This window comes from Canis lupus, chromosome 27 (assembly GCF_003254725.2).
Source record: "Canis lupus dingo isolate Sandy chromosome 27, ASM325472v2, whole genome shotgun sequence".
NCBI lineage: Eukaryota > Metazoa > Chordata > Mammalia > Carnivora > Canidae > Canis > Canis lupus.
The window spans coordinates 1,038,844-1,064,235 of NC_064269.1; the positions used below are offsets into that span (position 1 = coordinate 1,038,844).

The window sequence follows — 25,392 nt, forward strand, 5'->3', positions numbered from 1 at the left end:
AAAGAATCACAAACTGGAACTGCACTAGCCAAAGGGAGAGCATTTCCTCTCTCCACACTCCTTTCTATTAATAAAGTTTGTGTTGTCTATATGTGGCTTGTTAATGATAGGGGTGTTAACGACCACAGTTAATCTTCCTCCTCAACTCTTTCCTAATCCAGTCTCTTAAATAGACATTTAAAAAGCTTTTAACTCCTCTTGAATTGGGTGCTCATGGGCTTTTGGTGGAGGTGGAGTGATAGTTATCAGCCCATTTAACAAAACCTGAGACAGCCAGGACAGCTGTAATGTGTATCTCTATGCTGTGTTTTTGTTAAAATGCCACATGGCTAATACTTTGGAAATCATAAATCTAGTAGAAGAAAACATTTTTATAGAGGGTATTTTAGTTTTATGCTATGTGTGTTACAAACTTAAAATCATTGGTGCTGCTAGATCCATAAAGAACAAAGAATATAGACCAGATAAAAATGGTTCTGTAAATTTGGTTTCTTTTCATCTGTTTTATTTATTACAATAAGGCTATATAGAGGACGCCCAGAAGACGGTGCTATAGCTGACAAAGCTAATCTTCACTTAAGCCACTAACTTTCCCAAAGCTCCTTGGAGGAGAAATGGGAATGTCTCAAGCCTGGGCCAACTGAAGTCACTCATCAGCAGAATATTTAATTAATACATGTGACAGGGAGCTTTGCATATGCCCTCACACCTTTCCCGTCTTTAGAATGCCTTTCTTCCTGGAGAATTTTGCCTTCTTACTGGGCTTACAGATTTTATACTGAAACTCTAAAATAGGGGTGCCTGGCTGGCTCAGTTGGTAGAGCATGTGTCTCTTGATCTTGAGGTTTTAAGTTTGAGCCCCACAATGGGGTAGAGATTACTTAAATATAAAATCTTTGGGGGGGGTGTCTGGGTGTTCCAATTGGTCAAGCATCTGCCTTTGGCTCAGGTCATAATCTCAGAGTCTTGGATGGAGCTCTCCCTTCCCACCCCATTGGATTCCCCGCTCAGCGGGGAGTCTGTTTATCCCTCTCCCTCTGCACCCCCTCCTCCCCCTGCTCATGTTTGTTCTCTCTCAAATACATACATACATACATACATACATACAGTCTTAAAAAAAGAAACCCAAAATCTTTGGGGAAAAAAAGAAACTCTAAAATGAAGAGAGAGCTCACTGATTATGTGTTTTGACATTTGGTCTGACTACCACTTCCAAATAGTTCAGTGGGTGGTTCAGTGAAGCAGTTTACCAGTTGGTTTTCATTACTTTTTTAAAAATACAAAGCAAGCTCAGAGAAAGATTTAGAATTATGTTGTATATATACTTTTTCTCGTAAGTAGTGATGAAAATAAAATGTGCTACACCAAGATCTAAGAAAAGACACCAAGACAGCTGGCATTGCAAAGTAGTGACTGGAGGGACTAGAGCAGAGCCTGAACTGGACAAACAGATCCCAGAAACCCTGTGTGGGTGATTCTGTGATTCCAGGATTGATAAATGCAATCCATTACCTCTGTTGTTCTGGATTGCCCCAGTTTTCTCTAATGGCCTAAATTCTGGGGACTGATTTTAATGGTTCCCCTCCCCCCCTTATACTGAGTGGGATTTTTTGGTCTCTCTTCTTTCTGCTTTGCTGCCTCACCTCTTCCCCCCTTTTTTTTTCCTGGAAGATTTATCTGTTAAAGAAGTCTCCTGTCATCGACTTGGAATGTGGGTTCTGACTGTGCCTGACCACAAAGCTCTTTGATGTTTTTCCAATGCTGACTTCTCACCAGATCCCTGGTTTAGGTTTTTTTTTGCCCAGCCATCGGAGGCCTGTAAGGTGAATTTGCCTTGTATCATTGATACGAACAGTTGGTGGGGCCTGTTCTTTTCTCATGTCCTGATGGGCAGTTGAATTGCTGGCATCTGTCTATAGTTGTTGATGCCTTTACCAGTTACTGTGTGTAGTCAAGAAAGGGCTGAGAGCTGTTATGCCCGAGAGACTCTAGAAACCTGAGAAGCTGCTTACCCCTTCCTATGGAGATTTCCACAAGGATAGGGTTGCGCTCAGAGGCTCATCCTCTCTTCCTTCGTCATGGTATCGGGATTCTACCTTAATCACTCCATCATCCTGCCAGCCATGTCTCATTTCTCCTACTTGAGTGCTCCCTCCTCTCAAGCCCAGCGTGAACCACCATTCTTGATGCTTTATCTGGTCCAGGCGCTGGTCTTAAATTGTCCGTCTGGCTTTGTGTTTCATTTGACCCTAATACTCCGGGTCGCAGTGTCTAAAAGAGAATTATATCCCCTCCAATGTCTGAGTGCATTTCTCATTTCTTACTGCTGCTCCTGAGCAGATCTGTAACTTCAAGGTTAAGATAAGACACATTCCATCAGAACTATGTCGTCATCCTTGCCAGCTTCTGATCTGTGACTGTCCAGGAGATTTACAAGACAGTTGCGTGCCATTCTTTACAGAATATTATGGTTGGACTCTGACTCCTGGCATCAGGCCCAATTTGATTTGTCAGCTGTTACAAAACCCATTTCCCAAAGAGAAAGGGACCTTAGCTGGGTGCCCTTTAGGTAGTTCTTAAGGAGTGGGAAGGAGGAAATTGATCTGACATTATTTCCGGATGCTTTAGGGAAGGGGTAGACACCAGAGTGTCTTTCCTTTGTGGGTTTTACTTTTCCTTTTTTCTGAAAGGTTTCACCAAAATATTAATGTTGCTGTCATCCTTTCCTGTCCTTTATCTCTTCACAGAATTACTGTTAGTCTTTTCATTCTGCTATCTCCAGTGCTTTTGAGTTTTAAGGAGTAAGAATAAGTATTTTTACCCTGAAGAGAGAATGTACCTGCTGCTTATTCTCTGAAGCTTTATTAGTTTACTGGTGCCTAGTTTAATAGCTACTTCTTTCTTGCTATCTACTAACATGTTGAGCTGCAGGAGTTACTGCATGTGATAGGGTTTAACGGCTTAGGAATTTGGAAGGTCAAGTATTTCCTGCTGCTGTTGTATTTGGCCCTATATTTTTATAAAAGCTTCTCTTTGGGGGACTTACCAGCTCTTTCGTCTCTTTATAGACTTCCCAAGGAGGTAGGCCATGGGGATTTGGCCCATTTTAGTGATTCTGGGATTAAATCTCAAATTATTTACTCAAGATCACACATGGCAAGTTAATCACAGAGTTGGAACCCTGATCTAATTCCTTTGGCATTGTTTTTATATCCTTTAATTACAAAAAGTATTAAAAAGTTATAGGAAAAAGTCCAAAAAGGCAGTTTTTACCCAAACATTTTCTGACAGTTCCACTCAAATTTCAGGAAACCTTCTGTAGCTAAGAACTGTCTACTTTACTTTTATACCCTAAAATTTCTTCTATTTCATAATTTGTTATTAATCACTATTTTCTGCTTTTTCCTCAGTTGGGTTCTTTGCTTTTGATTATCCCTTTTTCTTACTCTCCTGTGGCAGCAACCTCTGGCTCTAAAGACCTGAACCGTAAAGCAGAAGGCTCTAGAGCTCTTGAAAATGTTCTTTAGGGTCAAGAGAGAAGAAACTTTATGGGACTGCAGGTCTCTAAGTAGCTCTTTTTCTTTATCTCTATCATCCTTTATTTCAGGTATTAGGGATTATTGATACGGAGTTTTAAATTATTATATCTTTTTTTTTTTAATTTTTTTTTTTTTTTTTTTATTTATGATAGTCACAGAGAGAGAGAGAGAGAGAGGCAGAGACACAGGCAGAGGGAGAAGCAGGCTCCATGCACCGGGAGCCTGATGTGGGATTCGATCCTGGGTCTCCAGGATCGCGCCCTGGGCCAAAGGCAGGCGCCAAACCGCTGCGCCACCCAGGGATCCCCCTAAATTATTATATCTTAATGCTTCAGGTGGGTAGTAGTTATTTGAAAATTTGTTTCATAATGTTACAGTCACAATTAATGAAAAGTGGTTTTAACTCAGTAACAGTTGTGGCTGAACTGTTCTCCCCTCTTTTTTTAAGAACTACATAAGGATTACATTTTTTTTCCTACCTGTTAATTTCGGTGGATAGGTTCTTTAATAGTGCTTCAAGTGTCTGGATTGTGTTTCTGTATCTAGTAATCCCTCAAAGAAGGAAAGTTGTATAGTATCCTGAAATACTTCCCTTCCCCCCCTTTCCTGCTATCCCCTCATCCCCCAAGCAATTTTAATTAACTGTTCAGTGACAGATGGCAAAAAAGGCCTTATTTAAAGTGCTTCTGGTGGGCTGGGTTAGGGGTGAGTGGTTTGTACTGATCCTGTTGTAGAAGGGCCTAGCTTTTCCCCTCCCCCTTCTAGTTGAGCTATAATCCTGTTAGATGATCTTAAAATGCTATTGATTAATTCCCAGTGCTCTTAGAGGAATAAGCACAGGTTTTGGGTTTAAAACGCAAGAACCAATTCCCTTGAGCTCTGAATGCCTTTGCTTTGAGACCAAGGGAGTACCTTCCAACTTCTCCACCCAGTCTTCACTGAAAAGGAAAGTTAAGCCTTTTAACTTTTCCGTTTGCCTCTCCCCCCCCTTAGTCTAGTACTGCTGCCAGTTGCCATGGCAACGGGCTGGGACAGCTGCGCAGTGGCTCCCAGGCAGCTGGGTGGGGGCGGGGGAGCTGCCAGCCCGCCAAGCCCCAGACCTGGGAGGGGAGGCCCCTCCTGTTAGCCCAGAGGGAAAGAAAGAACTGGGGCGATCCGGTAGGTAAAGGAGGGAACCCCCATTCATCTTCTACCTTTGGGGTTCCTCTTCTGCATGAAGGTATAAAGGGAGATTTTCTTCTTTTCTCCCTCAAACTGAAGAACACATATGTAAATCCTTGTTTTTCCTCGTGAGGCAGGGGAGGCCATAGCCACAATGCTTAACTGCATGCATCTAACCCGGGGCTGGTTTTAACCCCAGCGCTCTGACCTAAACAGCTCAGCTCCCGGAAATTCCAAGGTGAGTGGGGGTGGGGGTGGGGTACTCTCCCTGGAATATGACATTTCCTGTCTCTGGTGAGGTTAGAGGCTGTTTTTATTTTAAATAAATAAGATTTTTTTTTTTTCTTGAAGCTTAGGACTCTCTTCTAAATTCATGGAAAAAATATTTTGAAACTCCTGTCTACATTCTCCCCCTCCGTCCCCTTTTCCAAGTAAAGTACTTTAATAAAAACTTAAGTTTTTTTTACAGGGCAGTAGTGGATACAGACAGTATTTTGGGTGGGCAGACCTATTGCTAGTAGGTTCTAGAGATATGGTTTCCAACTAGATGTTCTTGGAATAATTCCTTAAATTTTGCTAACTTGAAGTAAATTGATAAATGCAACTTTTTATGTTACTTGACTTGAACACAGTTCTGAGATTAGTAGTGGTGGCCTTTCCTGTTCCTGGGAGTCGTCTTCTAGTCAGGATGGAAATATTTTTAGAGAGTGCTGAAAAAAATCCTTTAAGCTTACAGAAAAATAAAAATGGAGTTCAGCTAAGAAAACAATTCCTGCTACTCTATATTCCAGACTGTAGGCACCATTTAACATGGTTAAAGAAGAATTCTTAAAAATGATTATGGAGACGACAATGTGGGAATTTAAAAAAACTAGATTCTGCGTTGAGTACCCCCTGGTTGTGCATATTTCTGAGCTTAACTCAATTTCCATTTGTGTTGCCTTGCTTCAGCTTTCCTTGGGCCTATGAATGGTTCCTCTGTGCTTTGAGGCTTCATGTTGATGTGAGTTTGGGGCCAGACTTCTTTCTTTTTCCTCCTCTTCTTCCTTTGGCCCAAAGTCAACTCCAGTTAAGAGAGGTACCTCCTCAACTATTTGGATTAGTTGAGCCATGAGAATTACTGAACAATCCAGTAACTAATTTTTATTTTTTGGACTAAAATTTTTTTTCTCTCTCTGCCTCTCTCCCATCCCCAAGTGAAAAAGGTGGCTTAGTGTATCTGAGATGCCAGCCTTGCTTTTGTGAACTGATGGGTGCTCTGTAGGGACAAGCTCAGTTTGTTTAAGGGAGAGAGAGATATACCAAGTCCCTGAAGACAGTGGTAAAAGATACCTGAGCTTGCTAAGAGACTAGACAAGATTCTCTGGGCTGAGGTTACATTTTGGAGCTTTTTTTTTTTTTTTTTTTTTAAGATTTTATTTATTTATTTGGGAGGGAACATAAGAGAAGCAGGGGGAGGGGCAGTCTACCTGCTGTGCAAGGAGCCTGACTACAAGAAGTCCTGGGATCATGACCTGAGCTGAAACCAACTGAGCCATCCAGGTGCCCCTCTTTTTTCATTTTTATGAAGAACCTTATTCACTTCATAGGGAAAGGTTTTAATTCTATCACTGTTATTTTAACTAATAGTTTTCTGCATTTATTTGAGCTCCTGGCTTGTAAAACAGTTATAGAAGTACTCAGGAGTAATATACCACACCACTTGTCTTTGGAATCTGAAATTAGAGAAGTTACACAGTTGTGTCTATAATAATGATGTTGGCCTTGTGAGCTGATAAGAAAGTTGTGGTTGGGAAAGTGGTGATTGACCCATTTTTTGCTTATATTCTTAGGACTCCTCTAGAATGCATCAAGACCCAAGAGAAGGGTACATGGCAACTTTGTGTTATACCCCCTGCGTTCCATCAAGAAGAGACAAAGTTTTAACTTCTTGCATGGATTCTGACCATACTGTCCTTCCTATTTGCAGGAACCCGGTGGCCTTAGTCCTTCAGGTGGAACAGCTTGCGACATGGGAAAGAAAACCAAGCGGACAGCTGACAGTTCTTCTTCAGAGGATGAGGAGGAGTATGTCGTGGAGAAGGTGCTAGACAGGCGTGTAGTTAAGGGGCAAGTGGAATATCTACTGAAGTGGAAAGGCTTTTCTGAGTAAGTGCTTCTTTTAGGCCTTAGGACTCTGTAGAGGTGGACACCTTTTTTCCTTCCCCATGAGCCACTGCCGTCTTTGTCTTTTTCCCTCCTCACTTGCACTCCTCCTGAGAGTTTGAAGACGTAGCAATAAATTAAAGAGTCTCCTCTCCCTTGGAGCTGGTGTTTTAATGATAACGCTTTTGAGAGAGAGTATAATGAATTGGCTAGGTGCATAGACATGGAGCCAGATTGCCTAGGTCCAGATTTTGTTCCACCACTTGTGAGCTGGGTGACTTTGGTTTAGTTCCTTAATCTTTTTCCTCCTCAAAAAAACAGGAATAGGAAATGGTACTTGTCATAGGGATGTTGGGTATATGTAGAGCCTGACAGGTAAGCTTAATGTTAAGTATAAACTGTTACTGGAGCACCTGGCTGGCTCAGTCAGTATAGCATGTGACTCTTGATGTCCGGGTTGTGAGTTGGAGACCCACATTGGGTGGAGATTACTTAAAAACAAAATCTTTAAAAGCATAAACTTTTACTGTTAATATTCTTTTGCATATAACTAAGCTAAAATTATATACATTTAAGCAGAAGTTGTTTATTCCATAGCCTATACCTCTCTAAAATGATCTTTGGATCTTATAAGTGACCTAGGATGAAGGACTCATCTTAATGAGAAACTTAAATCTGAGGCCACATTTTTTCCCCCTAGTATTTATTTTTTTAAGTTCAAATCTACAGCCGAGACAAAAGAAATTGAGTAAACACTGAGATACACACCACCTAGTTTCTGCAATCAACACTAAGATATTCTAGCTTTTTGTTTTTGTATTTGAAAACCTCAGAAACCCTTTTTTTAAAAGTCAGCTTTAAGAATGATACTGAGTATTGACTAGAATGTCTCTTAGGAAGTAACTGGCTTTATGCTGAAGTGCTAGAGGTGATTATTCTTTTTCCTTGGAGTAAATAGAACTAGACACATTGAAGCACAGAAGAGGTAATTTGAAAGGTGAAATCTGTGTAATCATTAGACATTTTGCCTCAATTTCTGATTAATTATCTTCCCAGGATGCCTGATAACAAAGAATGGATTTTCTAGAATCCTAGTGCAGTGGTAGAAACTGTTGTAGGCTTCTTGGAGTGGCTCTGCAATAGAAATATAATGCAAAGCATGTCTATAATTCTACATTTTTGTTGGCCACATTAAAGAAAAGTGAAATTAATTTTAATTTATCTAACACAGTATATCAAAGTGCTGTTTTAACATTAACCAATATAAAATTAAGATATCTTACTTTTTTTAATATCTTAAAAATCTCATGTATATTTTACATTTTATAGCACATCTCAGTTCATAGTAGTCACATTTCAAGTGTTCAGAAGCCACACAATATGTTAACATATTGAATATCACAGCTTTAAAGTATAGGACTTATTAAATGTAGTAAAAGGTTCAAGTGTTGATAGTACCTTTGGACAAAGGTCTGAATCAGGAGCCTTTGGAACATAAAGTTCTTTCATTACGGAAATCAACATTTCTCATTTGGAGCACTTTTGACATTTTAGATGGGATAGTCCATGCACTATAGGATGCTTAGCATCTCTAGCACACAGTGCTAAATATGGGTAGCACAGCAATCAGAATATGCCCTTTATATTCCAAAGAGGAATCGTATCACGGCATTCTTTAGAGATGAGAAATTATGAGTTTGAGAGACCTAGAAATAAGAATTTAAAATAACACCAAAAGGTTTTAAGGATGTTTATTGGGCCCATTGAATTACCATTGGAAGTTGTTGGTCATTTTGAAGGTACTTAGGACTATATCTGTATTTGAGTTACAGTAACTGGTAACTTACATTGATTAAAGAGGGAAAGAAAGTTTGGGGCAGATGAATTAAAAGCACTTGTCCTTACTTTCTCGGAAATGCCCGGGAATTCATTACAGACTGGAACAAATTTTGCCCCATTAGCATTGTCTGTAACTAAGTACCTGCTGATTGCTAGGCAGTGATCAGATTCTTCTACCTCATGTATTCTCTTTAATTCTCATAACAGCCTTTAGAGGTATTTTGAATGTACAGATGAGGAGGTTTAACAAAGCTATTTGCTGAAGATAGCATAACTGGTAAGTGCTGGCACAAGGATCTAGTATCAGATTACTTTGGCCCTAATTCCCAGGCTCTTTTAAAATTATACCATGCTATCTTTTGGGTAAAAATGGATTGATGTAAAAGCAGCCATACCAATATGGTAGGAAAAGAGATAATCCCATTATAGTACTGGCTTTCCTTATCATTTGAGACCCCCCCCCCCCCGCCCCCGCCCTCCCAATGTCTGCTTGCTGCTTGCTTGCTTGTGTTTTACAGCGTTGGCAAGCCTCTTGCTTTTGGTGTCTTAATTTCTTCTGGGATAGTAAACTATATGGTTTATGGATTTGGGGGAAAGTTACTGTATGAGGTGGTTTTTTGTTTTTTTTTTTTTTTGTCTTTTGCTGAAAGAAGAGCTATGAAGGCAAGCGTTTTCTAGTTTTAGCTCAGATTATTTCAGTATAAATTTTGTCTCATTCTCAAGCTCTTTTTGCAGAAAGTTTTAAATCTAGAGTAAATATCAGATTTTTCCATTCTACTTTTTATTTGAGTCAAGTTATTATGGTGTGTGTTCAAACCATGCCCATCTAAAGATACCTTGTTTAAAAAACAAAATTTTTAAAATGGATAGTGCATACATGAAATTTTTTCTCAAGTCTATGAAAGGATTGTAGAAACCATTTCTATGACATATTTTCAGATGTACTTTAATATAAATTAGTCCATTACCAAATAACCAAAAGAACTTTCGCCACTGGCTAGGACTGAAGAGCATCCCTGGTCTGATTTTTCCCATGTAGGTACATTTCATGCTTTGGTTGCATAAGTTTATGATGTAGTTGGTGGTTTGGTTTTCCAAACCCCGTGCCAGGAATAGACAACAACTTTGTGAATAATAACTGTTTTCCTCATAATAGGACTCCCTTGATCCAAGCTTAATTAGACTCGTTTATTCAGCCTGGGTTTTTTTAATTAATATGAAAACATATTTTGACTAGTAACAGTAGACTTGAATCCACAGCATTGAAGCCCCACTTCTGGGTCGTCTTTTTAACATTTTGCCTATATTCTAATGATTTAAGCCCTTACAACTACCTTTTTTCTTAATAATTACTTCCAATCCTCCAAAAATTTATTGACATTTTTTCAAAATATAAGTAACATGCTTAAGATAGTGAAAACTGGGAGTGCACAATTTATTATGTATTCTCTCCTCAGGATTTGCATAGATGATTATATGTATGAAATCACATTATTTTATAAAGCAGAATTCCTATTTTGAGTTTCAGAAAACTTGATTGAGGTGTAATTTACATACCATAAAATTCATTTGTTGAATTTTAGTAAATTCATTCAGTGAATTTTAGTAAATTCATAGAGTTGTCAACCATTATAATCCACATTCCAGTTTTAGAATATTTCCATAATTTCCCCAGATTCTCTTGAGCTCATCTGTATTTAATCCCAAACCCAACAAACCACTGGTCTGCTTTTTTCTCTAAATGTGTCTTTCTTACATTTCATATAAATGGAATCAGACAATATATGGTCTTTTGCATCTGGTTTTTAGCATGTTATTTTTGAGATTCTTTCATGTTGTGACATGTATTAATTAGTATTGTGCTCCCTTTTTTGCTGAATAGTATTCTCCTGTATAGATACACCACATTTATTCATCCATTCACAAGTTGATGGGCATTTGAATTGTTTTCTGTCTTTAGCTATTAAAATGCTGCTATAAGTACTTGTGTGCAAGTTTCTTTGTGGATATGTATTTTTTTCATTTCTCTTAGATAGATTCCTAAGATCAAATTTGTTCTCTCTTAAGTGTAAGGCTTATTTCTTTTTGCCTACTTGTCTTCTTTGAAAGAAAGCACTGGATTTTTCCCCCCTCATTCTTTTCCTTCCCCCCCCCCCCCATTCTTTGTGCCCAGGGAGCACAATACTTGGGAACCCGAGAAAAATTTGGATTGTCCTGAGCTAATTTCTGAGTTTATGAAAAAGTATAAGAAGATGAAGGAGGGTGAAAATAACAAACCCAGGGAGAAATCAGAAAGTAACAAGAGGAAATCCAATTTCTCGAACAATGCTGATGATATCAAATCCAAAAAAAAGAGAGAGGTAAGCTTCTTTTCCCCTTTTTCCCACAAACATTTGTTTTGCCTCTTCCCCACCTCCCCAACCTCCTAAGCAATATCTTGGTGGTTTCTGTTCTAAGGGTGGCTTGCAAGGTAAATTGTTGAACAAAAGAGCTTCCAAGGAGGTACGTTGATTAACTGCAGCTCCCTCTCCTGGCTGATTGAGAAACATACTGTATATTCCACTGAATTGTAGTAGAGTGGCAAAATTAAATCCCTGTAAAACAGGTAACCACTTCCTGTCTTCTCCATAATAAATAGGCAAAGTTATCTTAGTGAGGGAGGGACTTGGTGAAGTTTTTAAGTGTAGAAAAGGGGCTTTAAAGTGTTTACTAATGGGACACCTGGGTGGCTCAGCGGTTGAGCGTCTGCTTTTGGTCCAGGGCATGATCCTGGAATCCTGGGATCGAGTCCCACATTGGGCTCTCTGCAGGGAGCCTGCTTCTCCCTCTGCCTGTGTCTCTGCCTCTCTCTGTGTCTCATGAATAAATAAATACAATCTTTTTTAAATAAAAGTAAAAAATAAAATATTTACTAATTTTTTTCTAATTTTTTTGTTTCAAAGATAGCACTTATTTTTAAACTTTAAAATTCTTTTTTAAATTGAAGTGAAATTCACATAGCATGCAATAAACCATTTCATTTTATTATTAAGGATTTATTTGAGAGAGAATGAGCACGTATGCATACATTGTTGGAGAAGGGCAGAGGGAGAAGGGAGAGAATCACAAGCAGACTCCGCTGAACAGGGAGCCTGACCTGGGGCTTGATCTCAAGACCCTGAGATCACAACCTGAGCTGAAACCAAGATGCTCAACTGACTGCGCCTAGACGCAATTAACCATTTTAAGGTGTACAGTTCAGTGGCATGTATATTCTCTTTTGAGTCTATTATTTCTACATACTCCAAATAATTTTCATCTTTTTTTTTTTAGTTCAGTTTATTTTTTTTAAGATTTTATTTATTTATTCATGAGAGGCAGAAAGAGAGACAGAGACATAGGCAGAGGGAGAAGCAGGCTCCCTACGGGGAACCTGATGTGGGACTTGATCCCTAGACCCAGGATCATGCCCTGAGCTGAAGGCAGATGCTCAACTGCTAAGCCACCCAGGCATCCCTATTGTTAAGTTTAAAACGTGTGTTTATGAAAGTTTGGTTTGATTTAGTTACTTTAATTCTTCTGATCTTTAGCTCTCAATCACTAGCATAAGCCCTGTTCCTGCTTCTCTTTTTTTCATGTGTATATTTTCCATCTGTACACACACACAGACACACATATTACCCACCCCCCCAGCTTCCAATCCTTTCATTTATTTCAAGGTTATGAAGCCTTTTGTGATGAAGGATGTATCATACCCTTAACATTTAATAAAATAAAAGCATAAGTCCACTTCAGAATTTTCTAGTGTCCCTACCATAAGCATCTCTATTTATCTTCATTCTACTTGATACCCATCTTTCTAGAACATTAGTTCTCAGCCGTAGCTGTACATTAGAATCGCTAGGGGTGGGTGAGGGGCTTAAAAAAAAAAAAAAAAAAAAAAGACCAAGTACCCAAGATACACCTCAGACTAGTTAAATTCAGACTTCTCTGGGTTGGACCCTAGACATCAGTATTTTAAAAGACTTACACAAGTGATAGAGAAAATGGGAGATCAGCTTTCCAAAAAGAATTGAAATAAGAGTGAAAGATTGGAGGCTAAAAGTGAAAGTGCACTCTAGGTTTGTGTCTATCTCTTTATTTGCTTCCCTGGTTAATTTTATTTTTTGCAACCATATTTTTAAAACTACTTTGTTTTGGTGAGGTATGTATATCATTATGATATACAGTACTGATAAGGAATTTGAGAATGCCTTCTCTTCTCTAAGGAGCTAAGACCTGGTTTGCTCTTTCTTTTTTATTAGTCCTTTGTATTCTGGCTTTTGTTGTTTGATTCATTTTCTAGCTAAGTAAAGAGACCAAAAAACAGCACAGCAGAAGACTTGGGACTAGCCATTTGTGACATACGTTGTGTATTTCCTCAACCTAGGGTTTCTCTCCTTTCAAAAAGGAGCAGTCTGGCTTAGACCTACTGGCCGGCATAGAGAGTTTCTTTCCTGGGCCAGGTTCTGATGCTGCTGACCTTGAAAACAACCCCCACACGTCCCTTGTAATGTTCATCTAGGGTCCCTGACAGCATTCTCAGCAGTGCTGGCGGCTGTCAGGTAGGCAGCCAGGAAGATAGGTGATTGTATGTTTTAAAGGTACAGGAGGGGATTGCGTTTCTTTCTTTAGACCACTGCAGAAGAAATTTGTTAGTCGGCATTATGCCTGATTTAAGATTACTGCCTGTGTGATGATTTTAGCATTTTCCTCGCCTCGGCTCCTTTTCAGCAGCTTGAACATTTTTCTTCCCTTCCCTCTCTATGTGGCAAACTGTTTTCAGCCGCCAGCTATGATTTACAACTCAGTTTGTGTGCCAGCATTCCAGCTGTGAGCAGCTGTGTGCACATCTGGGAACCTCCTCCCCTTAAGCGCCCCCAAAAGAGGCAGTGTTTTTAAGTCAGTATCTCCCCTGATCCGTGCATGGAATTTCCTTCCCAGTGTTGGTTCTGGTATCTTTGGGGACCACCTGGATCCTGAATACTTTGTATCTCTCTCTCTCAAAAAAAAAAGGGCAGAGTAAATGTCAGATCAAAGAGATTTTATTATGAAAATCGGACATCAGAGATCTAGTTCATTTGGGCAGTCTTTTTAAATCTTTTTTATGTTACCACTAGATAAGCTTGCATTATCTTCCATAATAAGGTTTTTAAAATTACCTGGTTTGTCTAAAATTTCACTGTTTTGCTCTCATCAGTGCCATCACACCTGAATAGGACTCTGTGCTCCTTGTCTTGATTGCATGATTGCATTTTGACCAAGTTTGAATAATCTAGAAAATTACTGGTTTGTTTTAAATCACTCTCCAGTTCTGTTTTCTAGTGCTAACAGCTCATGCATATCAGGAGGGGTTAGGCACAGACCAGGGCCTCTTCTCCAAGTGTGTGGGTATTGTGCAGTATGTGAGCTCTGAAAGAGATTTGCTATTTTATGGTACTGCCTTGAATCATTCTTATCTCTGTTCTTTCATAAATATAAACGACTGTGAAAAATATTAAAAATACTGGTCAGTGTTAAGGTAGACTAAATGTCTAAAAAAATTAAGATGGAGAAGCGGTACGTTTGAGTTTATAAAATGAAAAAGGGTTTAGTTCGGGTAAGCATGGACTTGTTTATCATCTCGGAAGCAACAATTGAGAAGTAGTCAATTCATAATATCAAGGAGATTAGATTAGAAGGTTAGATGAGTTCCTAGGTGATGCCTCCAGAATATCTTAAGGGATATGAAAGAGTTTTAGGGGCTGCTTGTAATCCTGTGAAAGTGTAGTAGAAGGACAACTGCATCTAACAAAAATACTTCTTGGCGTCATTGTCACTGGCTGGCCCAGTATTGTATTTCTTAAGTTCTAAGAATTCTTTGAATTTGTGACAAAAATGAACTTAGGTTGGGCTTTGTTGAGCTGTGAAACTTTTTTTTTTTTAACTCTTCTCCAGACTGTAACCTTTTCTTTATCTTCTATTTATAGCAGAGCAATGATATCGCTCGGGGCTTTGAGAGAGGACTGGAACCAGAAAAGATCATTGGGGCGACAGATTCCTGTGGTGATTTAATGTTCCTAATGAAATGGTGAGAGAGATTGGGCTTCACTGTATAGTTGTGTTTCTTTGCCAGTGGCTTGAATTTGTATAGAAGATAGGGAAGGAAGGCAGAGTATATCCCGACTAAGAATTTTGATTGTCAAGAATCTTTGGTTTATATCACCCATTAGTATTAATGGAAATTATGGTTGGGAGTGGATTTAAGACATTCTCAAGCCTTGGTATTAAGCCAAATTATTTTAGCCCAAATACCTAAGGTAGCTTTGAGGTAGGAAACGTATAGACATGACCTAACCATTTATTTACACAGTTCTGAATCATTTACCGTTAGACCATGAGCCTGTGGCCATGAGATAGGAGTTGAGTGAGGCTTTCTGGCATCACTAAGGATCAAAACAACTGAATAATGTCTAAAAGCGAAAAATCATCTCAACAGAGAGCATTTACTAATACTAGCCAAAGCGTAAATAAGCGTAAGTTATTTCATCCGGTGGAGGGAGTGTCTCTTAGAGGAAAGTGTAGTTACTTCCCCTCAATTTGGTTTCGTAAAGACAGGGTGATTTATGGTGTGGCCCTCACTACCTCTCTGTTTCCAGTGTTCTGGGCTTGTGATTTAAGTTTGGTTTCTAAAGAGAGGCTTCATGCTGCATTGCCACTGAGGAAGCTTATTTACCTTGAAGTTGTAGAATCAAAAGGTTTAATATTTTATCTGATCGAAATTTTGCTGGTAAATTACCCAGAAGCCTAGATTTGAAGAATCATTATACTCTGTCAGAAGTAAGGAACTGTATTGACTATTTTCCCCACTCAGCCATATGTGTTACATATGATTTATAATCATACATTAACTAGCTTTTTTTTTCCCACCACAGTCCAAATTTGAGTGTCTGCTCTGAGCTGTGTGTTTTCCCCTCCTTTCCTCACCCATAATACTTTCTCCATTTGGAATGCTGGTTAAGGGACTTGCTAGATTTTTATTTATGTATGTATGTATGTATGTTTTATTTATTCACAAGAGACACAGGGAGAGGCAGAGACGCAGGCAGAGGGAGAAGCAGGCTCCATGCAGGGAGCCCGATGTGGGACTCGATCCCAGGACTCTGGGATCACTCCCTGGACTGAAGGCAGGCGCTAAACCACTGAGCCACCCAGGGCTAGAATTTTATTTATACACGTTGGTAGAGCTCTTGTAACTTGGACAATTGAAATTTGCAGCTAATTCCTACATTTCATTTTAGTGACTGGATTTTACATTCTCTTATTGTTCCTTATATAAGTACTATTGCAGACTTAAATTTCTGTTTTCTTACTATTCTAGTCCATAGTTCTCACCAAAAGGATAGTGAGTGTTTAAAAGGCCACAAGATGAGAAAGGTTAACCCTTTCACTGAGATGATCCAGAAACTGTATTGATCATTCTGTGCATAATCAATAGGACTGAATGTAGATTTGATCATGTTCACTCAATACATATAAATCAAAATTATAGGAGCAAAATTTATATAACTTCATTTTCAGCCTTTTGATTAAGCCTGCTATGTTTTCCATCTAAGTTCTAGCTGAAGACTTCCGCTTCTGTCTGATGTAGCAGCAGTTAAATGATACTCACTGATAATTTATTTACTTGAATTTCTCCTTGAAAGTACGGAGCTGTTAGGGTTGTCCTCACCTTGAAATCGAGATGGAGAGGAAATCAAGTTGGTTAAATCCATATAATATAAACCTTGGTGTATTTATTTTTAATATTTTATTTATTCATGAAAGACACACAGAGGGAGAGGCAGAGACACAGGCAGAGGGAGAAGCAGGCTCCACGCAGGGAGCCTGATGTGGGACTCAATCCCCTGACTCCAGGATCACGCCCTGGGCCGAAGGCAGGTGCTAAACCGCTCAGCCACCCAGGGATCCCCTAAGCCTTGGTTTAGATAGATTCTCTCTCGCTCTTACTTCCTCTCCTTCTAAGTCTCATATTTTCTCTCTCCAGGAAAGACACAGATGAAGCAGACCTGGTTCTTGCAAAAGAAGCTAATGTAAAATGTCCACAGATTGTGATAGCATTTTATGAAGAGAGACTGACATGGCATGCATATCCTGAGGATGCGGAAAACAAAGAGAAAGAAACAGCAAAGAGCTAAAGGAGGGGGTGGTCTCTGTCATTTCTCTTTGTATATAATACATTCACCTCCCTGCCTCCTCTTCCTTCTGCCCACCCCCTTCTATCCTAAACATATCCATAAAAAATGTGCTTATCACTGTGCTCCACAGGAGAAATGTTGGTATTGGTTCTCTTGTAACATAACTGATGGTCTGATTCATGATAAGTGTCTCTCTGTGAAGACCAGGCATTTACATACTGTGTGTAATTCCCACACTTTTTTCCTTTGCCCTGATCTCTTCCTTCTGCTCCCTTGTGACCTCAAGATGAGTTTTAACTTTTTAATCACCTTAGAGTCTTGATCTTTTCAGGGTTGGTTCCTTTTTAGATTGGGGGATTTTGTTGTAATGATGATGAATTTTGGTTTCTTGCTTTGGTTCTTAGAACATGTTGATGACCAGTTAGCTTTTGTTTTGAGATGTTGGGATGGAAAAGATGTTCCCATCTTTTAAAAAAGCCAATAGCAACTGCCTACCTGTTGGGGCTTTCCCAACCTCATTCAGCTCTACCCAGTAGAATACAGGGTTCCTGGTGTGGTCCTCTGGGCCACCCTCTGTTGTTTATCCCCACTCATCCTCCCAGAATAGCTCCATCCCTTGGAGGACTTGAAATTTTACACTCATATTTGTTAAGGCGCTCTTAGCCCCAGGACTTTTGGCCTTGTTTGTTAGCAATCCCTGATTCTGCTTCTGCAAGGTGGTATAGTCTGTCATAAAATGACAAGATTATGAACTGCGGAGATTTTTTAGCTATTTGTACATGAGGATGATGGGGTAGGATACAGTTGTCTTTATGATCACATATGGTATATATGAATTTTTTCTTTCCATCCCTCACATTTGGACTCTATATTTATGTAAGTGTGAGTGACTGCCTGGTGCTTGCTTGTGCCAAGGTGCTAGGCACCCTCCTGCCCTGCCAGCTTTTGTGGCCTCCCAAAGCATTCCTGGTACCAAAGAGGCTTCAGACCTGACCCTCACTTCTCAGTGGACCCAAGTTTCCCCTCCATGCCATTATTTTCAGTGGGGAATTCTTGGAGGGGAGCCCTTGGCCACAGTATCAATTTTAAGTATTCATAGCATTTATAGTCATAAATTTTCTGCTTTGTTGACGCCTGGACTTGCCACCAAGAGTCTCCAAAGTATTATTGCTCTTCCCTTTTTCCACCCTCAAACTCACAGTTGTATTTTATTTTTCAAAATACATTTTTGTGGAAGACTATCACCTCAGAGAGACAGGCCCTGGCATTAGCATGTTGACACAACCTTTTGTCCCTATTCAGAATATTTCCCTTTGGCTTTCTCCTGCTTTGCCATTGTATTGAGAGATCATTATCTGATCTTCTGTTTCCATCCGTGACCCCAAGAAATGCCCTACTTCTCTTTAGCCATTTCCTTTTAGTTGAGGGGGTGCTAGAGAATCAAGACTAAAAAGTAAGGAAATAGCAGGGTCATGAGCCTCTGTGTCCCGGTCCAAAGCTGAGGAATTAAGAATAAATGCTTGAAATAGCCTTAACTCTAGAGTTCACTAGCCACTTAGGTGGTTTTTGTTGTGCTTTTGATTTTTAAAACATATAGCTGTCTGGCCAGGAGCATTCAACTATTTCTAGATTATTCAGAGTAATCAGGAGAATGGATAGATTGCTCCAGTCCACAGATGAGCTGAATAATATGCAAATCATATACCCATTCATAGCATTTGTTACCATTGCTTTCCTGCTCAGCTGCTGATTGAATTCTGTGTGCTTGTATAAATTATGTCAAAAATTATACTGCACAGTTGAGAAGACAGCTGTTGCTGCAGTGACATGACAGACTGGAACAATGAAGCTTTTGGTTTAAGTCATCCAGGAAAATCCTTCTGAATGGTAATGTGATTGGGTGAGAACTCCTAACCCATACCTCAAGTGGGTAGGAGTTTTTATCTCTTTCTTTACTCTGGAAGAATTCAAGGCCTAGATAATTGACAGTTGATTAGTACTTAATCTGATGGGCATCTGAAAGAAAGAAAGGATGGTCAGGAAACGGATTTGTCATACAAGTAGCCAAGGATATAATTAGGGTAGACAAGAATAAGTCAGAAGTAGGCCAGAGCCCCTGAGGAGGGGATCTGGGCCTGTTGATTTGCAGGTGGAGAAAATGACAGCTTATCCATGGAGCCGGTGTGTGTCTCCCAGGAGCAGTGGGCCTATAAACTACAGTGAGACTATTTTTCAGACCAAAATCAACATGTGGACAAAGAACACAAAAGAATTAGTTTATGCTGAGATTGGTTCTGAGAAACCTGGGGCACGTGGTTGCCATGGTTATAGGTGATATATAAGACATTTATCAAAATCTGATTTTTAACAAAGGAATTACCATCTACTACTCATCAGCTGTTTAATACCTTACTCTTCACTCCATCTTTTCTGTTCACAGTATTGAATCATGGTCTTGTACTGAATGCTGCCAGAACAATTGTTGTTTTCTCCCTGCCTACCCACATTCTATAGGAATTCCTACATTCTATAGGAATGTAGGGAGCCAGAGGCCAGAATTCTGACTTGAGCCCTCAGCAAAAGGAAACCACATACTGGCCTGTGCCTCTGGCATTTGTTAGTGCTGAGTAGCTATCCTGGCCCTTGCAGAATTGCAGCCTCAGAAGGAAACCTATTTTCATGGGGCTTTCTCCTCAGAAGAGTTAGTAGCCCTGGGCTAAATAAGCACTCCTAAACATCTAGGTCTCCGGTGCTCAAGCATGCTTTTTTCCCTGTTTTTACTTAGTCTTCTTTCAAAACATCTTTCTAATGCTGAATTTCTTTTAGTAATCCCCATTCAAGGATCTCACTTTCCACCGTAGGTAACAGTAGGTAACAGAGCCCTGCCCGGCAAAGTTGACCAAGGTCAGTGTAGCTGCTTTTCTGAGCTCTGCACTGGGCCAAAGCCCTCATGTTAGGATTAGCTGTTAGGAACATCAGCCTTGATGGAAGCACCTGTTTTTAACCTGGAGAGAGCCATATCATTTTTCCTCCCACAGTCCGGTTTTGGTCTGTTCAAGGAAGCGCTTGGGCCTCTGGTGTTCCTTAATATGAATCTAGGCGGTCCTTGGCTGTCCCCCAGCCATGGCCGTGTACTGCTTTTTGTTGTTGATGAAAGGTTAGTCCTGTTTCCGTAGCTAGGGCAGTTAGGTTCTTCTTAACTCTCTTTGTTCCTGTTCTGTAGCTGTCCTGCAGTCCATTGTCCTTCTGTTCAGGTCAGAGCCTAGGGCTTTTGGGAAGGTGCTTGGGATTTTCATCTTGTGATTTTGTTGGATCTGTGTTTGGTCCAGCTCACCTAAGGTACAGTAAGGGGTCAGAGGGATCTATCTTGTGTCTGGGCTGGGGAGCAGTTGTCTTTGCCCTCAGGATTTGAGTTTGAGGACCTAAAATAAAATACTGCTTTCCAATGACATGAGAACCACAAGCATGGTTAAGTCATTAGATTAGAAATGTGGAAGTTATTCCTCACAAATGAGGTCAAAGGAAAAGCTCATTTTGCATCCATACTTCTATCCTTTTGGTTTAGGTTTTTGGATTAAAAGTTATAGTGTGGAAGTCTGTACCTTTGTAATCAGACTGCCAAGCAAGCCTACCTGTGGCAAGGTGGAAAGAGGAATGGTTTGGATCCAGTGTATTCTAGTTTCATGCTGGCTTTATCACTAATCATAAAAGTTATATTTTCAAAAACAGATGTCACCAGCCTTGCACCCAGGGGTACATGATATGCTCAGAATTCAGTGTTCTCATCCAATTAATAGTAGTGGATTTATATTGAGCTGTGCATGTTCCAACCATACTAGTGTGCAGCAGCACTCATTTTATTCCACAAGCATTTTTTTTGGCCTTAGGGGTACACGGTTCAAGAAGATACACTCTTCTGATTTCAAAGAACTTTCATACTGTTGTGGGATGAACTGAGTGTTAATAGTGCAATGTAATAAGTGCTACAAATAGGTACACATTTTTGATTTGGGGACAGTAGGTGGGTGATGGTTCATAGGGGGATAGACCTGTGACCTTGGATGAACTTAGCTAACTGGCCATAGGTGGACTACAACGAGGGCTTGTTTTATTCCAGAAAATAAGGATAGCTGAAGGTTGGTTAGCCTTGCTGTTGCTGAGAGAGAAAACAACAGGTGAGTGTGGATTGAGAAGCCCCTCGTGTTGATCCCTGTTTTGGGCTCTTTGCCAAAGTACTTATGGTCTAGTTAATCCTTGCTTGTGGAATGTATTATCTATGTTGCAGACCCACCTTTGTGTTGTTACATTACTATGGGTTCTGTGACGTTTATTCCTCACGGACATTTTATCAGAGTCGCTCACACCTTTTTCAGTTTCTCATCACTTTTGGAAGAATTATCGTGAGGTTGGCTTTAAGTTTAAAACAAGGACATACTTTTCAATGACGAGCGGTTTACTAAAAAGAAGGCGTCGGGCACACCTGTTAACACATGAGTGTCTACTGTGTGCAGTGTAGTTTTATTCAACACTGCAGCATGGTGATTTCTAAGGAGACGTGTCAGTTATGTGGAAACCTCTCTAGGAAGCGCACATACCTGGAGTTGCAGATTTAATCAATCTAAGGAAGTCTAGGGTGAGGCCTTAGCCCTGCTAAGTAAGAAACGGTCTAAGAAATGTCTTAATTCTGAACTGTGTAACTACAAGAAAAAGGTACTTTTCTCTGTCTGGATCATTGAGAGTTGACTAACTTCGGAAGTCAGAATTCCCAGGAATGAGTAAGTGTTCTGGAAAATTGAAATGTGAAGGTTCTTTGGATAGCTTCATAAAAATAATTCTAATTTCTTTGTGCTTGCGCTGGATTTCTTGAATTTTAAACTACCTCATCTTGTCTTTTTAGAAGTTACTTCGGCTTGTCATTGCCACTCTCACATCATGCTTGACTTTGATTGTTTTCTAACATGGAATTTTTTTCTATGCCTTGACAGCATGTTCTCTTCTCATCCTGATCCTCATCATCTCATATTGTTCTTCCGTCAGAGAACTGTTTTAAAATAGTTAGAAATCTTGGCTTACGGGAAGTGGTCCTCCAATGCTATTTGTCTCTGGGATCAGTAGGAAAGAGTTAAAACAAGGTGGTGAGGGCAGGGGACAGAACCTGCACTGGAGGCAGCTGAGGAGGGAAGAGCCATTAATTAAGACAATTTCCAAGTCAACTGATTGTGATCATTAATGTCACAATAGATCAAAACCTAATTATCACAGCCTAGGTAAGAGCCATCAGTATTAATCGGAAAATCTAATAGGAAACTATTATCAAGAAATTAGGCTAAATTGAATGCAGTGAACTTTTTATCTTGCCATTCTGTTTGTGTGTGTGAGAGCGGGCGAGCGATGTCCCTTGGCATTGGCAGGTGTGACCCTCATAGTTGATCCTAGGTGCCGGTGGCCAGTTCATCACACTTTTTGAGGAATTCCAAACAGACTAAACTGTCATTTTAATGTCTTGAACATTATCATCACCTGGGCTTGTCCAGTGTGATCAGCAATCAATGGAAAAAGGTTAATATTTAGGTCTTGGTGATGGTTGGTCCTTCCTGGAATGAGAGCATCCCTGGTGGACATTATACCGTGTGTATTGGTAGATCATTCTTTGAGCTTCTGATGTATGGAGAGTCCTGCTGCTCTGGCTATTGCAAGGGGGTGCAGAGGGAAAAGAGGGGCTTTCTGCCTGGAGAGTCTTCAAGGAGACCCAAGAAGATAGAGTTCAGTCATGTCACAGCACTTTTAAAGTCTGTGTTTTACAGTTTCTAGTAGCTTTAGAATTTGATTCTAAACTAGGGCTGACTGTGGTTTTAGTTTTTTTCCTCTAGTTTTAGGATAAGGGTCATAATGATTACCACCAGAATCCAGTTGTAAGTCCAGAGAGGGGGGAAGGTTTTCTTTCTTTCAAGCTTTCATCAAAGAGTTACGCTCCTGTCAGGGTATTAAAGAATATTACAAGAGTCTTACAGCTAGTCCTAGAGAACACTTCATTCCCCTCTCTGAATGGAAAACGAGGGGTCACCATTTATATCCTTAATCTCGAGAGCCATTCATGAGGATCCTGGCAACTCCTGAAGTTAGACTGGTGCAGAATGGTTGGAAAGATGCTGCCTTGTGGGCATTGAGGGGAGGGATGAGCGGCAGCAGGAGGGGGCTGCGTCCTGCCACCTGGCCTGGCTTAGCCTGGGGAGAGTGCCTCCCATTGGTGCCACTGCTGCTGCTAGGCCTGCGCCCCCTCCCCCGGCCTTGCGACTCAGGACACCACCGAGACTGGCCCTGGGGATAGGGTTCTTGCATTCTTGTTCGAATGAGGTCTTTTTCTTGGGTTTTAGGATTTAGGGATAGGGGTTACTCAGTATAGAACTTTCACCTCTTTAAGAGAAAGTGTGTATTTCTTTACAAAAGAATCATGCCCTTAATGCTTAAAATGTAATTTTATTTGCAAAACATCACTAACACATGACTTTCAGAAGCAGTTTGTGTCTCCAAGGTTCATTGCATTATGCCCGATAAACAATAGGCCCTCTGTTAATAGTTGTGGGTTGGCTAAATTCATCTAGTTTGCAGAGTGAAGTGTACCTGCTGACTTCCTTTTGCAAGCAAATGCGCTCTTAAGAGGTAAGGTGCCCTAGGGAGTGAAACAAGACGTGAGTGGATGCTGACTGTGTGTGCCAACCTCCTCAACTGGTTCATAATTGCTGACCTTGGGCAAGTCACTCCTTTCAATGCCTCAGTTCCCCATCTGTCAAATGGGGTTAATGATACTGACCTACCTCACAGGGGTGTTGTGAGGCATTGCAAATCAAAGTTGGTAGAACACTTTAGGGTCCTCGATGGAGGATGCCTTGAGCCGAAGTCTAAAGTCTAGGCCTGACATAGGCTTCAGTCCTCACTGAGCTGTCCCAAGGTTGGAACTACTAGTGACCTCGGCAAGTTCTCTGCCCCCCACCCCTCCTCAAAGCTGCTAGTTCAGATGTTGACAGTGTTTTTGTGAATGTTGGAGTCTTAATAGTCCAGACGTAGGATGTTATGGGGGGAAGGCACTTAGTATTTTCTATGTCTTGCATCCACAAAGAGAGGCTGTCTCAGACCCAGGAGCATTGGATTAGGGAACTATGAGGCAGGGATGCTACTGCTTGTTTCTCTCTGCAGGTTGGGAATTAAGGTCCCATTCCCCAAGGGATTGGGACAGACTCCAGCTGTCTCGGGAGCAAAGTGAACACAGTGGGCTTAATTTATATCCTTGCTTTTATCGCGCGCCCCCCCCAACTGAGTCACCGCACCCCCTCTTGCCTCCCTACAGGAACCAGCTGGTTCAATAAACATAACCACTTTCCCCGTCCCCTACCAAAAAAAGAGCCATCTTGGGAAAAAAAAATTTTTTTAGAGATATGTTTAACACTCTTCAAGCTTCATCTGACTTTACTGTACTCATTTGTCATCTTTTTCTGTGTCCACAGTCTGAACCTGACTTTGACCTGTTTTCCCTCCAGTTTGGGAAAACTTTGGACACGATTTCTATTTGCCCAGATGTGGGCTTAGCCAGCTCCTCTTCCCAACAGGGCTCTTTGTCCTTTCCCTCTCCTTGGCCCTAGACGTGTAACCCATGGAAAAGCACAAGGTTCTGGCCCCTTGCTGTGGTCACATTCCGGTTCTCCGTGCTTTGTGGACTTTGCTCTATTCACCCAGCTCGGGCAGCGCCAGGTGGTCCTGTGGAGTTGTGGGGGATGGAGAGAGCAGTCTGCCTCCTGCCAGGTAGCCAGGAGTTGACTCACCCGTGGCCCGGCAGCTCTGCCGCCCTGTCCCACAGGATGGGACGTGAAGGACTCAAGAGGCTGGGCTCTCCACACTGTCTCATCCTGTGTAGGAAAACACATCACACTTGGTAGCCAGATTTCTAAGTGGAAAAATGGGAAATTGAATTCTCTATGGACCTTTTGGTTTGTGGGGGAGTTTTGGTTGTGTTTCTTGGTTTTAGTTCAGCCAAACATGTCGGCTTTTCATTTTTTTATTTTTTTAGGATAAGTGATATATATATGTTCGCCTTTTAAATGTAAATGTTTAAAAGTAGGCAATTTATGTGTTTCCACAACTGACATTGATGCAGACCTCATTCTCTCCCCCTCTTCCACCCTCCTCTTTTCCCTCTTTTCATACTCTTGTATTGGTTCTAATAAATGGTTGCTTTTCAAATATGGATCCTGAGTGGTGGTTTGAAGATCTGGGTCTGACACTCTTCCTTAATTTGGTCCCTGGAATGTCAGCCAGTTGTCACACATGCCTTTCTGAAAGAAAAGAGCAGCGAGCCTTCCAGAACAAGGGCTTTTTTTCTAACAGTTGCTGGTCTCTGATTTGCCACGGGGTGGCGCAGGCCTAGGGAATAAGACCCCACGTATCCTGTTCCCTACTCCATTCCCTTAACCTGTTCAGACTGTGCCTTCCTGGTCTCTGCACTCCTCTCTGCTGCCAGT

At 40.7% G+C, this 25,392-nt stretch overlaps 1 protein-coding gene and 1 long non-coding RNA gene across 9 annotated transcripts in view; one reads left to right on the forward strand and one right to left on the reverse strand.

Moving 5' to 3' along the window:
- CBX5 (chromobox 5) overlaps window positions 1–25,114 on the forward strand; it is a 37,995-nt gene extending 12,881 nt beyond the window's left edge. For 4 of the 7 annotated variants that reach the window (XM_025458695.3, XM_049102908.1, XM_049102906.1 and 1 more), the window contains 4 exons: window positions 6,670–6,848; window positions 10,858–11,044; window positions 14,672–14,772; window positions 16,729–25,114. In XM_025458695.3, coding sequence (XP_025314480.1) covers window positions 6,712–6,848; window positions 10,858–11,044; window positions 14,672–14,772; window positions 16,729–16,879 — 576 coding nt within the window. In that variant the 5' untranslated portion in view covers window positions 6,670–6,711 and the 3' untranslated portion in view covers window positions 16,880–25,114. Of the gene's footprint in view, window positions 1–4,540; window positions 4,698–4,837; window positions 4,939–5,664; window positions 6,243–6,669; window positions 6,849–10,857; window positions 11,045–14,671; window positions 14,773–16,728 lie in introns of those variants that run through there. The other 3 variants (XM_049102907.1, XM_025458697.2, XM_035707526.2) reach the window with 3 other exon arrangements.
- On the reverse strand, window positions 7,534–19,400 carry LOC118352590 (uncharacterized). 2 transcript variants are annotated; one of them, XR_004809961.2, is made up of 4 exons: window positions 19,288–19,400; window positions 18,801–19,093; window positions 16,354–16,413; window positions 7,534–7,979 (listed from the first exon to the last, which is right to left on the reverse strand). It is a non-coding gene; the product is annotated as an uncharacterized LOC118352590 (long non-coding RNA). The 2 variants fall into 2 exon arrangements; XR_004809963.2 differs by having other exon boundaries at window positions 19,260–19,380.
- Window positions 25,115–25,392: the final 278 nt, after the last annotated feature.